This window comes from Nannobrachium achirus, assembly GCF_963921795.1.
Source record: "Nannobrachium achirus genome assembly, chromosome: 19".
Taxonomy (NCBI): domain Eukaryota; kingdom Metazoa; phylum Chordata; class Actinopteri; order Myctophiformes; family Myctophidae; genus Nannobrachium; species Nannobrachium achirus.
This window is the reverse complement of record NC_137826.1, coordinates 41,105,179-41,120,777: the sequence shown is the minus strand read 5'-3', so window position 1 is coordinate 41,120,777 and position 15,599 is coordinate 41,105,179. Positions and strand designations below refer to the sequence as shown.

General features: G+C 41.5%; 1 protein-coding gene across 3 annotated transcripts; it reads right to left on the bottom strand.

Annotated features, from left to right (window-relative positions):
- Positions 1-9,773: 9,773 nt before the first annotated feature.
- lrrc32 (leucine rich repeat containing 32) lies at positions 9,774-15,103 on the bottom strand. Of its 3 annotated transcripts, XR_013963038.1 has the most exons (4): positions 14,966-15,103; positions 13,437-13,550; positions 10,289-12,303; positions 9,774-10,105 (listed from the first exon to the last, which is right to left on the bottom strand). XR_013963038.1 is itself a non-coding variant. In XM_080748563.1 (3 exons), exons 2-3 carry the CDS (start codon positions 13,527-13,529, stop codon positions 10,393-10,395), a joined length of 2,004 nt encoding a protein of 667 aa, XP_080604689.1. In that variant the 5' UTR covers positions 13,530-13,550; positions 14,966-15,103; the 3' UTR covers positions 9,774-10,392. The 3 variants fall into 3 exon arrangements, 2 of the variants coding, with proteins under 2 accessions (XP_080604689.1, XP_080604690.1); XM_080748563.1 differs by having other exon boundaries at positions 9,774-12,303; XM_080748564.1 differs by having other exon boundaries at positions 9,774-12,303; positions 14,971-15,019.
- Positions 15,104-15,599: the final 496 nt, after the last annotated feature.

The window sequence follows — 15,599 nt, the reverse complement described above, 5'->3', positions numbered from 1 at the left end:
TCCCTGCCTGGTATTCCTAAACGTATCCTCAGTAAACTATGCCTAAAGTGCGACGCGTTGTGAGCTTGTAGATCTGCTATTTTCAGAGCGCAACACCCGAACGCAACCAAACATAAAATGTCTTGTCTTTTAGTTCTACTGGATCTTTTCTCCACTAGTCCCTAGCTTTTTAGTCTAGTTTGTATTTGTCTTAGTTTGTCATTATAGCCTAGTTTTCATTTAGTTATCTTTTAGTTTTCATCAGTGAAAAAAAGGTAGGCTAGTTGACAAACAGTTTTGGTTAGAGTTTTAGCAGACGAAATTAGCACTGCCACACACCAAAGTCCCTTATTGTCCTTTTTATTTTTTCCTCATCCATCCCTCCCTCTCCTCTCTCTCTCTCTCTCTCTCTCTCTCTCTCTCTCTCTCTCTCTCTCTCTCTCTCTCTCTCTCTCTCTCTCTCTCTCTCTCTCTCTCTCTGTGTGTCCCATACACCACCACTCCCAACAATTGCATACTTAATGATGTCATGGTCAGTCCTTGAATGATCCGATGCGCCCTAAATAACTTGCTATGTGTTGAATGATGAGAGCTCTCTGTGGCTTGTATAATGTTTTGGGTCTGGGTTGGAAAATGTGACTGGTTCCATCAAAATCTTATCTCCCGGTGAATCAATGATCCTTAGTAACAGAATACATTATTCCAACATAGTAACATTGTCTGGTTAACTTGAAATAAATGCGTCCGGGTGGCACAGGGATTAGGGCCGATGCATACTCCACTTTTAGAGACAGATTTATTTCGGTTCGGGGAGTACATTTCCATAAGTTCCACAATTTACAATTTAGGCTTTTAGCAGACGCTTTTAATCCAGAGTGACTGACAATAAGCAAGGTAAAACATCAATACATCATTGTCAATACATCAAATGCATAGAAATAGTCATCTAAAAAAAGGAAAAGAGAAAATAGATAGACCAAGCACCTATTCAGTAAAAACTATTCATAAAAAAACAACAAATGCTATCTAAATTACATGTATGGTCATTGAGGGTATAGTAGTAGTAGTAGTAGTTAGTAGTAGTAGGCTAGTAGTAGTTAGTAGTAGTAGTTAGTAGTAGTAGTTAGTAGTAGTTAGTAGTAGTGTCTGAAGAGGTGAGTCTTCAGACCACCTCCATGATGCCTTCACATGTGTTTCCAGTTCAAATCTGCTGCTTAGCCAATCAAACAAACTATGAGAAACTTGAACAGGAAACGGGTACGTATGCCATCCAAGACGGAAATAGCAAGACATGCCATATCCACTTTACTTCCCGTATCTGCGTGATGCAACCGTTGTGAGCTCGGCTGCGGCGCCGGAAATGCCGCTCGCCTTCTGCGCAATGCACGATGGGATGTTGGAAAATTGTGGATATAATGTTTGCGATGATGGGAAGCCAGTTGGGGAGGTCTCTATAGGTCCACTAGTGTCTCCTACAGGTTGGGAGAGATAGCGTGTTCCTCCACACACCATCCTCCTGCCGAATGTCCTCACTGTCAGGAGAACAGATGACTCCATGTGTACAGGAGGAGGAGACGTGTGGTTTTCTAATGTCTACACCCAAAACCAACATATTAGGTGTTGGCTGTGACAGGGACTATACATGGGGGGGCTGGAAATGACTAAATGCTCAGCATGCTCAACATGTTAATCGCCCAACATGGGCCATTCACAATGAGCACTATAACTATAACTACCAGTAATACTCCCCAATTGGGAGATAAGCACCGTCAGGTCGCATGTATACACAAATTGGCCTGTAAGTGGCATGCAAAAAGCAACCTCATGGTGGCGCTAGAAGAGGGTAATGTGAGTTTTCATAGACCTGACGGTTGCAATAACTATAACTAAAAGAATATAGTTTTAAAAAGCTTTTAAGTCAAGTGAATGGAAGAGTTCACACCGCCTTTAAAAAAGAAAATACAATGGTGAATGATAGCTATAGTTATCTTTAGTTATAGTGCACTGTGTGAATGGCACTTTAATATAGTCCCGGGTTTCTATAAGGTGGCATATCATCCGGTTCCGGTTCCTTTTCCCATAGCTTTGTGTGATTGGCAGATTTGAAGCAGAAACACATATGAAGACGTCATAGTGTTGCTGTCGGGCAGAAACCTCTTACCTCCATATATCAACATTTTGTGTTTTTACTTCATAATACTACAGTGTCACTCAAAAGTAGCAAAAATAGCTTGTAGATCGGCTATTTTTAGTCGCTTTTACATTTGAATCCTGAAATGTCACTGTTTTGGACATGTGAGGTTTCCACAACAACGATATGTGTTTTCTAGTCTCATATCATGACATGGATATACAGTAATATTGACATACTGCCCAGGCCCTGTCCACTGCATGGACCAGCCTGCTGTAACAAACTGCTTACAATGGATGCGTCTGAAAGCAGCTGTTGGAACTAGGGCAGAATAACTGTCACTGTTCTGCTTGTTTCTCCCTTTCTCTTTCACACAGTCAAATCCTCAGTGTTAGTGTCACTCTAAGAGCGTACAAATGTACACTTTTTTTGTGCGCTCACAGTTACAACGGGTAAATGAACACCAAGCATTTTACTGTGTGCTTTTTTTCCCTGAGTGTTATGAAATGTTCTGAGTGCTTCCAGACTCCCGTGACAGGCAGCAGAGTCTATAGTAGGCTCTCTTGACACTGTAACTCCTTTTTGCACAGAAATGTAACTCGGTGTAAAAAAAGGAGCCAGTTAATTCCATCCCTTACTGCAAAATCCCTATGGGAGTGTAGAAATGGACCCAGGGGCCAATTCTGAGCCCTTAGGTGTATGGGATAGAATTACTTGAATCCCTGTTCCCCCCCAGAACCTCTCCTGTGCAGTATAACCTCTCTTTGCTATCTTATAAAACAGAAAAAAGAAAACTTGAATTTAGAAGAAATAAAGTTTAAGTGTAAGAGTCCTAGCGCTACCTTGCACAGGCCTCTAGTCTGTTGTAAAAGAGCTCCTTGATCTCCGCAATCCTGCGTAAAATGAAGGCTAAATTAAAGAATGATGACTCAACATGTGCTCACACAACTTAGAAAGAAAGTGAGGCCTGGTTCCAATTAGCAACCGCAAATATTTGCCGTGCTCCGATGTGATGTTATCTCTGTCCATCTCATAAACAAGAAAAAGGGGCAGGAATTCCACCAAAAGAAGCGCAAGAGTTCTATTTGAAAACTGTAGCTATTATGTCTAGACTGGGCAGTATGTTAATACCTCACAAAAATATTTGAATAAAGTTGTTTCTTCAGATTATGGATTCGTTTAGTTTGTCCGTAAGTTTATGTTAAATTTGTACTTCAAAACCTCAAACTGTAATGGAAGACCCTTCAGGGCTGGAGTCCTCTCAGCTCCACTCCACAGGGGAGAGAAGGTCCACTATTGTCTGGTTTATTTTGGGGAGGTAATGCCATGGAAGGAAAAATAAATCAACCCTCCCTGTAGCGATCCCCCAGTGTGGTCCGCTAGCACTTCCTAAGGTATTTCCTGTGACCAATATACTCGTCACATATACCCACGTTTATATTGACATGCACCGTCTACCGGTGGTGGAAAATGTACTCAAATGTTTTACTTTTAAGTAAAGGTATCAATACCGCAATGTAGAAATACAAGTCCAAGTCCGGAAATTAGAAATGTACTTGAGTAAAAGTACAAAAGCATTGGTATCAAGGTGTACTTAAAAGTACCAAAAGTAAAATTATGCAGAATGAACAGAGTTTTCAAATAGATCGAATTTCAAATGGCCAAAATGTAGGACTTAAGTAGTGTGTTTTGTAATAATAATAATCCAATAAGTAACAAATTAGTAAAGTTTTCAAATAATTGTGGTGGAGTAAAAGTACAATATTTGCCTCTGAGAGTTAGGGTTAGTGGAGTAGAAGTAAAAGTACAGAAAATGTGAAATACTCGAGTAAGTAAATGTAGCCTTGTATACTCAAGTACTGTACTTGAGAATACTTGTAATGTTATGCTACTTTACACCACTGCTCAAGCAAATTGTAAATGGTATCACTACAATATATTGATAGTTGAGATGTTTTAGAGCTGATGCTCTCTTATATTGCCAGAGTTGTTTGCAAAGTGTAAGGTTAAGGTAGTCGGGCAACAACAGAGCAGTGGTAGAAAAAGTACTCCCATTTTAAGTAAGTATCAATACTGCAATCTAGAAATACTCTGTTACAAGTAAAAGTCCAGTAACAACAATGTACAAAAAAAGTCCAGTAAAAATGTACAAACTGTAAAGTAATGAATTTGCTCATAGTGGCAACAAGGAAAAAGTGGCTTCAAGGCAAAGGGCCCTCCTGCAAAGATCCAAAAGATCCTTAGTTATTATAGACCTTTCTCAGTGCATATGGCTCTATCCAGGGACATGCTGGGCCCCTGATTCAGCCTGGGAAAAAGAGTTGGAGAGGCCCTCATTTTTTTAATTTTTTTTTAAATATTTTGTTGTTTTCGCGTGGAAACCTTGTTTGTCCAAAACCGTTTGTTTTGTATTTATCATTTTAAAAATGATTTAAACTAGTGAAAACAGCCGATCTCGCAACGCGGTGCGCGGCGTTGTGTGCTTGTAGATCTGCTGTTTTCACTACTTTTGTGCAACGGCCTTGTATGATGAACTAGGGCTTTGCTTTGCGAAAAAATGTATACATTTGAAACTTGGAGATACGAGGTTTCTGCCCGACAGTGACGATTTACTTGGAACGAAGGCCGATATTTTATTTTTATTTTTTTCCTAATGGCCGGCCTGGACCGGCCGGAAATGAACCGGCCGTTCGGGAGTTGTCCCGCTTTTCCCAATGGCCAGCACGTCCCTGGCTCTATCCCATATCCATGACAATCTTTTTTCTTTTCTTTTACAAGACGAGCCCACATGGGGTTTTGTCCAATTAGCAGACAGCTGGAATCAATTCAAACCAGCCCTCAAATCCAACAGGACAAAATGAGACAGATAGCTTCATAGCTACTTACTTGAGCAAGAGCAGTTAACATTTCTCTTCACCTCCCACCGAACAAGGTATTTTGTTTCACAAAGATACGTGTACTGTATTAAACTAGCACTTAGGCCTATCTCTTATCCCCCTGTTGCAGAAGCTAACAGAGAAGTATTAGTTTATAATGAGCACTAAAAACAAAGTGTAGACAAAAAGAGATCATCGGTTATAACAATATTTATTTAGGCTGGGTTGCCTCTACCCAGGGCCTGCAAACTTTGGAAGGCAGTCATAGTATGGATGGAATGGAATCAGAAAAATCTGAATCTTGATCACATGACTCCAGAGATAACGTGTAACGATTTATTTTTTTATTTTATTTTTTTGAGTTTTGATTTCTGATCATGATACTGAATCAGAAATCAATACTAGTCTATACCTATGGATGTGCACAATCAAAGGTATTAGCATTCTTTGAGTTATGTAGGCTATGGGCGTGTGTTCCTATGACTTATTGATCTCTGCCTATAGCTACATCAGTTACAACACGCGCGCACACACACACACACACACACACACACACACACACACACACACACGTGCACACTGTGCAGCTCCACTCGTCGTGATCAGGGGTCAGCGTCATGCTGGCTTGCATTGGACATTTTTGTCAAAATTCCATTTTTGCCATGGACATCCAAAATGAGGGGACAATAATAATTATTACCAGAAACACATAATGAGATAGCCCTGAATGACCATAACCATAAGGTCTGTAACTGAGATGTGCCGTAGTGTGAAAGTAAATCAGTGTCATACAAGAAAACCTGGAGACTTGACATTTAGTAATTGGATATTATGATCAAAATAAGAACATTATAATGGTGTGTAAAAAATAAAATCTAAATTTTGTTATGGACAAGACCAAGTCTTTTCCACGGACACATTGGTCCATGTACGGACATATTGATGACCACTGGTTGTGATTCACAGAGAGCTTGTCTCTGCAGCCGTGAGGGATCAGCGGGGCTGACACTCTTCTCCGTTGCATCAACGCGTTGTGAGCTTGTAGATCTGCTATTTTTGCCTAATGTTCCCCCCAGAATATGGATGCTGGGGTTCAAATGGTTAATAACAGGATTATGTGGTGGTCACATGTTAGCTCCAGGAAGATGTTTTATTTTGTGTGATGGTCACATGTTAACTCCAGGACACTATCAGTTTGTTTTAATAGCTGTTTGAGCTGTTACTGCAGTTCTGTTTGAGTTTTGAACCTCAACCTAGAACCTTCGGTATATAATCCCTTGATTTATATGTGGAGCCACACTGGCATGGATGTTACAGCTGACCTGAGAATGTAATACTTTATCATATTCTTTTAGAATGTAGATGGACAGTTTCTATGGAAGCTTTGAACACTAAAGGTTTATAAACCCCTGATTTATCTCTTGAGCCACAGAGACATGGAAGAAAAAAAATACCCCTTTATCATTTTAGACGCACAGTATTTCTACATAGTGGTGGTATTGATATTAACTTAAACTTAAACCCTCTAGTAAAACAGACCTGAGTTGCAACTGTAGCTACTTGGACTCATTTGGACTCAAGGTCGCTGGGGGATCTCGCCTCTCCTGCATTTGGGGTCCCACTCCCAGGGGGTGGTAATTGCCCCTAGTGTTCATATTTAACCTCAAATTCAGTTATTTTATGCATATTAATATGCATATATCCAATTAATATGATTTTAGATTGACACTGAGTGCATGCATCTCAATCCATTCCTGTCCATCTACATGCGATATACCGCATATTTAACATTCAAACAAAGAAAAAAACGAATTGAAAAAAATACAGCCCCTCACATATTAGAAGGACAATCTCAGTCACCAGTTTGTTTTCAATGAATCTATCATATTTCAAATTGAGTTTGAAGTTACAATAGGTTTGTATAGGAGGAGGAGGAGGAGGGGGGGGGGGGGGGGGGGGGGGGGGGGCGTCTGATAGAGTAAATAAATAGTTTTTCACTGTCACTGTCAGGGGTTGTGACATATAGAGTTTCTGCAAATAGAGGTGATTACGGCAAACAACTGTCTATTGCATAACTTGTTTGCATTATCAGATTTAGTAATTCGTTGCAGACGGAAAGGAAGGGAGGATGTGAACTAGAGTTTTGTTTTCTCTCTGCAAGATTTGTACGTGTTGAATGATCAAAATAGTTTTATGTTCTTTAGTCTGTGTGATCCTGTGAGAACGACTTATGGCCCGTGTTTGGATCATGAAGCTGAGAAACACTAGTCTAATCTACATGTTTATCTGTTACTTGAGTGAGCCAGTAAAGAATTCATAGTCTGCTGACAGTTTCTTGTCAATGTCTTGTCTTGTACACAGTAAAATCCTCACTGTTAATTTCAATTTTACTGTTTAAATGGAACCACAAAGGCTGTTAAGATCAAGATTTGTCTTGATTCAATTAAAAGAAAATGTCTTCCTTCAGAGAAAACAATACAAACAGATTCTGGTTACAATAATAGTGTAGCATGAAATGTAAATGCTTATATTCATGTATTATTTATTTGTATGTATCTGTATTAATGTACTGCTACCATATGCAAACAGACATCACACCAAGTAACTGGATTTCAAGGTCAGTCAGAAGAAATTGTATGCAAAAAAGAAAGAAAGAAGGTCATCAATATCACCCCTCCCAAAAATGACACTTCATTTACTTTACAGATAGTGTGTTTCAAAGCTTGTCGGGGAGCTGTTTACATGTGGCATGTGTAAAATCCTCTTAAGAAAATCTAAACAACAGACTTTCCACTTTTCCACAGAAAATAAAGTGTTTCCTCCTTTTGCATAATATTACTGACAGGAGAAAGTTTTTCCTGATGGAGTGTGGTGTGTCCCACCCATGTCCCTTCCTCTTCCACAGGGGGCATTTAGGGGCATTCTCCCATTTGGACATAAAACATGACTCCAATCATCAACTTCCTGCACCACCCTCCTCCGGACTAAGTGTTTTGTTATTGTCTAGAAGAGATGGGGAAATGGAGGACTTTAGTCACAGAGGGGAAAGAGGCCCTCATTTCATACATCGAGATGATGTTCGATTCTGAGGAATATTTGAGTGCCTGTTTATTTAACATTACCAGTAAGACGCACTAAGGGCGAGAAACAACAGAGACCGACACAATATGTCCGGATATGGGCATTCCCAGATATAATATTGATGACATCAGGGATCACCATATGGGCATAGAAGGGACAATTACGTAATTAATTTGCAAGTGGGACTCGCGTCGCGACAACTACACTGGTTATCATAAGACTGACACAATATGTCCATATCTGGGCATTCCCACTTATGGGCCTAATATTGATGACATCAGGGATCTCCATATATGGGCACAAAAGGCACAAGGACAGAATTCATTTGCAAGTGTGGTTGCCGTGACGCGAGTCACACTTGCAAATTAATTCTGTCTTGGCCATATATGGAGGGTGACATGAGGCGTGACTGACTGAGGGACTGACTGACTGACACACATGAGCTTCAGGTTCTTCATAGTAAATGCGACCTACGGTCACAAATATTGGCTTCCACGTCCTTGTATTAAAAGGTGCACCAACTGACCATATACAATAATAGCCAGCAAGCTTTAAACATGAATAGTTCAGGTACCATACTGTAACTATAGGTCTACATCTCTGAACAATGGACCTTGATTGTGACAAGAATATAAGTCATGTAGATTCGTGAAGATTTGTAAAACAATGCTGCACATTATGGAACTGATGAATAAGTGAATCTTAAACACTTTCAAATTCGTGGCCCCATTCAAAATAGTGAATATTGCATATCTGCAAGCTCACAATGTGACGCAGTGCAAAGCGTCGTGAGCTTGTAGATCGAATATTTTCGTGGACAATTGTGGCCTACAATAAAGTATATAATTAAGCGGTTAATGTTATTAATCTTTCAATATGTCGTTTCTTAAAACAGTTAATATAGAAGCAAGAAAGCAGGCACGATGACCGAGGGTTTGTCCGGGAACCTACAGTAAGTCGTGAGCTAGAATAAAAACCCAACATGTTATGATTAGGCGATTGCAAAAATGTATCATACATTTTCTGTAGTATTAATGTTGAAGGAAATTGCTTAACTTTTCAAACATTATAGTCTACAATGTTATCATCAGAAGACAAAGCATAAGTGAGTGTTGTTATTGAGTTTGTTATATGGAAACTGAATGCTGAGAACAGGATATTCCATCAAGATATTTGTCATATGTTGGCTATTTCATGTTCAGCATGGGGGGACGTGGCCGGGGGGGACCAACAACCTTTGCTTCTACTTATGTGCTGATGTTCAATGTCTTATTTATTTCAAGTGCTAAATTTGAAGGGAAATATATACCCTGCATCCTTGTCTATAAACGTCTCTGTGGCTCTGGGCCATATGAACCCTGTAGAACCATTAGGTCATCTGGGGCTGGCCTGCTAATTGTTCAATGGTGAAGCAGCCTTTCACCACAAACCTGGAACAATATTCCATGTTACATCAGACCAACCATAGCCGTTTTTAAATGCAAGTTAAAAACCTATTTATTTAACATTGCTTACTCCACCCCATGATTTATATACTCTTATTTTAATTGCATGTATTATATATTTTTATTTTATTTTATTTGTAGCCTAAAGAACTTTAAATATCCTGGATGCATGTATGAAGGTTGCTGTATAAATAAATGGTCTTGCCTTGTATGAACATACAAGTATAATATATACAAACACAACTCCCCTGAAGACTGATGTACAGTAGTAGTATTTTATTTACATAGTCTACTGTGTATCTAAACCACCATCAAAAGGAATGTACAGTACACACAAAATATTAAAGTGCAAATTATGTTTGTAAAAAAAAAAGGACACCTTGCTTATGTGCAAAAATAGATTATAATGATTCCCTTGGACACTGCATGTGCACAGTCACTAAGTCACAACATGACTCCCAAGTCATCAAAACATTAATATAGCATTATTGATCATTCTTGCTTCATGAATAATTTAGATTCACCACCTGTTAGTGTTTTGTGTGTGTGTATTGTTCAAATGTGTTTCAACGCAGCAAAAAACACAATACATTCTCCTATTGGCAGGGGTGAGATGCCATGGGCTTGCGTGGGCTCGGCGAGCCCACTTATTTTGCTGCACGCACGCGCGCCTCATATGCAGTTTTATGCACACACTAATTAACAATAAAAACAGCGTGCACGCATGACGTCATGAATTTAGAGGACCCACACTTCTAAAATTCATATCACGCCACTGCCTATTGGACCGCTGAAACTCGCCATAAGACCATAAATAACATCCAGTCAGTCTCTAGGCCTCCAGCTCATTCCCGCAGTCGTGACGAGGACACGCAGCTCGCTAGGCGTTGAAGGTGTTGTTGCGCTTGGGTCTCCTCGGGTGACACAGCTTCGACAGCAGCACCAGAACCGCCACCAGCACCAGCGCCACCACCACAACGATGATGACGCTCACGCTCCTGCTGTCCAGCGCGTGGCACATCTCCTGCGTCACCTGCTCTATGTTGACGGGCTCGGAGTCCTCCAGGTGGACGCAGGTCACCGTGTCGATGTCCGGCACCACCACGGCCGAGCGCTGCTGCACCATGTGGAGGAAGCGCAGGTTGCTGCAGCAGCGGAGCGGGTTGGAGCCCACGTAGAGCGTCTTGAGCGAGCGCTCCAGCACCAGCACCGTGTCGTACTCCAGCGTGACCAGGTTGTTGTTCCGCAGGTTCAGCGACTCGATGGACGACTCCCTGTTCCACGCGGGCAGGGTGGTCAGCCCGTTGGCGGACAGGTCCACGAACTTCAGGCCGCTCAGGGAGGACAGGTCTACGTTCAGCGTGGATATGTTGTTCTCCCTCAGCAGGAGGCCAGCCAGGGAGTTCTCGAGGCCGCCGAGGGAGTGCTGGTGGATCTCCAGGCCCGGGTTCAAGGACAGGTCCAGTAGCCTCAGAGGAGTGTTCTGAAACGCGTACTCGGGGACGACCATCAGGTTGTTTCCGGAGAGGTATAGGGTGTGCAACGTGGCGATGGAGGAAAACGATGAACAACCGGGTGGATGGTGCCGGCCCTCGCGGTCTTCCAGAGGTGGCATGCAGATGCTCAGATCATTCTGCTGCAGATGCAGGGATCTGATGCTGGGGAGTCTCTGGAATGTCAGCGGGTCCATGGTGTGGAGGGCGTTTCCTTGTAAATAGAGCTCTTCGAGGGACCTGAGTGTGTTTTCCGCAAAGGACACGTTCTGTAGAGCGTTGTGGCTGAGATCTAGGATTTTCAGTGCGTGCAGAGGGCTCTCACGGTGCACAGAAAGTGACCCCATGCAGTTATTGCTTACATTCAGGACCTCGAGGGATACCATGGTGCAGAAGAAAGACTGTGGTATGCTGCTGATCTGGTTGTAGCTCATGTCGAGGTACTTCAGCTGGGAGAAGTCCTGGTATCTTGAGCTCATGCCGGATGGATTGTGAGCTAAACATGTGTCGCCGAAGTTCTCCAATTCCTCCTCAGGTCCTGTTCGATCGACACTCTGCACCTGGTTCCGTGACACATTGAGGTACACAACTTTGTTCCTTCGTGGAATTAGAGGAAAATAAGACATTTTGTTTTGACTAAGGTCAAGGTAGAGGAGCTCATAGGTTACGTCGGAGTCTTCCGTTTGAAATACCTCCATGCTGTTCTTACTAAGATTGAGCACCTTTAACTGAGCGAGATTGAAATCGGTGATGCAAGTGATAGAGTTCTTTGACAGATCCAGTTCGGTCAGATATGCTAACGCGTCGAACGCACCGTCCTCAATGTCCAATATGACATTATTATGGAGGTTGACGTTCCTCAAGAATAAGGATCCACAAAAGCTTCCCTTGGCTACTTTGGTGATGCTATTTCCATTCAGAGAAAGATTTACCAGCGAGGGAGACTGGCTTATCAAATAGTCGGTCATCCCCGTATACAACCCATTGTTTGAAAGATCGAGTGTCTCCACGGCCGTGAGGGGCCCAATGTTGTTTTTTGACAGAGCAAAAACAGCTAGGTGATTCCTGGACAAATCCAGTACTTTTAGATTCACCATGTCTTTGAACAAGCCAGGCTGGATGAACTGGATCTTGTTAGAATGGAGATTTAGATGACGGATGCCAGTGTGGAACGCAAGGGTTTCTTCAGTCAGGTTTTGCAGCATGTTACGTGATAGGTCCAGCGTTTGTATACTATGAGGAAGATTGGACGGTGCCGTTCTGAGGTTAAGGTCACTGCAAAACGCATCCATCTGGACCTGTGAGCAAAGAAAGACAAACACACAAGTCTGATTATCTCGGCACACTTCCAAACGACTTGACTAAGACATATTACAGGCCAAATGTTTTAAAGCCTATGTGGAGAGTCAGTGTATCTACAGTATGTTTCTTGGCAGCCAGCCGGAATAATGTGAGGCTTGTTGTGGGGTCTTTCTCTGTTTCAGCCAGAGTTAGAGACATTATAGCGTCAATCGTTCAGTTTGGAATGTATTAATTGATTTTGTATAACAAGTGATTCAATTCAAGATATCATAAATATTTGTAAGAAACAAAGAAATTAATTGAAAATGAATTGACCCCAACCCTATTTGTTGTGACATCACTGCTGTTTTATTTATACAAGAGAGTTTTACAACAGTGTTGTTTTACTTTTTCCATAACTGTTTCAAACACACAACTTATTAGTGTTGCTTATAATTGAAACCATATGGACAGAGACCCTTTCTCTTAAAACAGCTCATAAAACTGACTCTCTCTCTCTCTCTCTCTCTCTCTCGTCCTCAAGTCAAGTACACTTAGGTTCTTGGCATACTTGTGGTATCTGAAGTCAGTGGCATTCCACAGTATCTGGGCCATGAACAACCTTATATGAGGTTCTCAATGTAAACAAGCATTCCTCATGGTGTTGAACTATAATGCTATAGTTACTAGTGTCGTCCTATATATTTTACAAATTTTGTTTTGGAAAACAGAAAAGACAAATGGCTAAATGGCAAGAGGCTAATCTATGTGTGCCTTAAATTCACCCCACCTCCCAGGGATAAACACACTTTAGGTATTATTAAGTTATACTGAGAACAAAGTCATTTAACTGGTTCCATTTTAAATCCCGTTCAGGTCTGTGTTGAGAGGAACAGGATTTGAAATATCATTTCTCATTTGAAATATATACCTGAAATCTCACTTAGAAAATACCTAAAGTAATTGGACACTGAATGTCAACGGTACGTTGATGAACAGTACATTCTTTCTCAGACTGTCTTGACTAATTTTTGTTCACCATTATACAGTTACACAATGTATCTCTCTGTACAAACACAAGCTACTCTGTGGAATATCACACACCACATTACATGAGACACTTTTGCAAGTGAAGTTCAACTCTACTTACAACTTGGCATGGAGAGAGCTGGCGTGCACTGCGATGCAAGGATGCTGTCACATAGCTGACAAGAACCGGGAGCAGCAGTTGGAAAGCTGCCATGGTGCTGGAGGCCAGAAGAGTCTAAAAAATGAAATTGTGTAGAGCTCATGAATGCAGGAAGTGTGCTGAAGGTGATGTGAAAGGCTTGCGAAGGGAAGGAAGAGGGAAGTAGTCCTACCTAGAGTGTGACACCGTGACTGACCTATGACAATGCTGTGCATGCCCTGAAATACAATAGGGGGGAATTCTTTTGGTCATTGTTTTCCGTGGCATTGCCCTCCATCATGCTACGTGTATCATACTCCCAAGGAAAGATGGTCTAAGCTTACAAAAGCTCACGGCTGTAAGTCAAATCCAAGCAGATTTTGGTCAATAATGCAGTGAATGAAGCCAGTGTGAAAGCTTGCGGTAAGACCTTTTGAGATCCAGCGTGTATGGTATATATATGATCTTGCCACTGCCACCTGTTATTTCGTAGGCACGTTTTTCCTCAACTTCCTCCTAAAATGTTGAAATGTTTACCCCTGAAGGACAAAGGGTAAGCAGAGTCATTGGCCGGGGGATTTCATAGATATGGGTCTCATCAGGTGTACAGTATCACAATGAGGCAGCTGGATGAAGTCCATGTGTCTTCTTTAAACCCGTGAAAGATTGTACTGACGGCTCATCTGGTCTCCTGTCTTAAGCAAGACCTTCAGTAATTACTGTGACAGTGTAAGCATGTTGTCATGCTCTGTGGAAGGTCTGTGGCACAGCTGGAGAAATCACTGATCCATTACCAAAATTAGAAGGACTATATAGTGGTGCCTTTAGCTGTATAACAAATTCTGCTTTCGTGCTGCTGTCAGATTAGATTCGAGAGGACGGAGAGAGAGAGTAAGTGGCTCTGCAATGATCATTTTGAACAAATATTGGGCATGGAAAATTTGGTTTGTAGAGGATGATGAGAAACACCTGAAAATGTGTGGCGCAATAATCATAAAATGCCTGAAAAGCAGCTTCACAGTACACAACTTCCAAGGCTAAACCAGAAGCATTACTTTTCAAACTTATCTGTTTGACTTTATAAAGTCATCCACCCTTTATCCACTGCGATTTAAATTGTAAGGTATGACATCGACACCTAATAAAGGCTGAAGGAGTATTAAAGAACGTTCCTGTTATAAAGCTTGTGTGCACACTGCTAGGAATGTGTTCATGAAAAGTGTCACCAATGTTAGGTCACAATGAGCTGTGGTAATTCAACATAGATGTTGAAGAAAATAAGGAGAAGGTGTTGAGAGATTATGATAGTTCTGTCCTGACACCTATACTATACTGTACCACTTTTATGCAAGCCCAAAGTTTTAGATCTGATTGGTAATCATTAACAGCTACTATTTCATGACAGAGAAACCACCAATACTTCCAACACACATTCCACTTAACCCACCCCCCAAAAAGCAAGCACAATCCTAGAGCACCATTTAAGTAGATGACCCATACAGTATATTTACCTCACTTTTAGTTGAGTACTTCTATGTGGAGAGCCTTCGGACCATGTTGATCTCTCATCCTCGCAGCCCACTCAAACAGCGCGCACAAGCAAACAAGCGACCCAAAAATACTCCCAGAGCTCTCTCTCTCTCTCTCTCTCTCTCTCTCTCTCTCTCTCTCTCTCTCTCTCTCCTCACAGCTGACTCTTCCCTCCACATTGTGCAGTTGTTGCCCCTGGACCCAGCAGCTATCACATCCTGTGAGAATATCCTGCATCATTCCTACCCCCCCCTCTCCCCTCTCCCCCTCCACTTCTAAAGGGAAATGCCATATATGGGATTTGGAAGTCTGGGTCCTGCTGCTGAAATGTAGTAGTCTCTCTCCCTGCTGCTCCTCTGAAAGACTGTCCCATCTGTCTCTGAGAACATTAGGATTATTCTGCTCAAACAGGATGGATAGTGGTTTTATCCTGGATCATCTGTGTGCATAGGAATTTCTTTCTTTCTTTCTTTCTTTCTTTCTTTCTTTCTTTCTTTCTTTCTTTCTTTCTTTCTTTCTTTCTTTCTTTCTTTCTTTCTTTCTTTTCCTTATATCCACATAATAGTACAAACTGAAACTGATATTTCGTTTTTAGATTATTTATAAGGGTTAACC

Excerpts from the sequence above, each read along its gene's own strand:
- lrrc32 (XM_080748563.1), bottom strand. The coding sequence starts at position 13,529 with ATGGCAGCTTTCCAACTGCTGCTCCCGGTTCTTGTCAGCTATGTGACA. Across the intron at positions 12,304-13,436 it reads AGCTCTCTCCATGCCAAGTT|GTCCAGATGGATGCGTTTTG; the intron begins GTAAGTAGAGTT and ends CTTTGCTCACAG.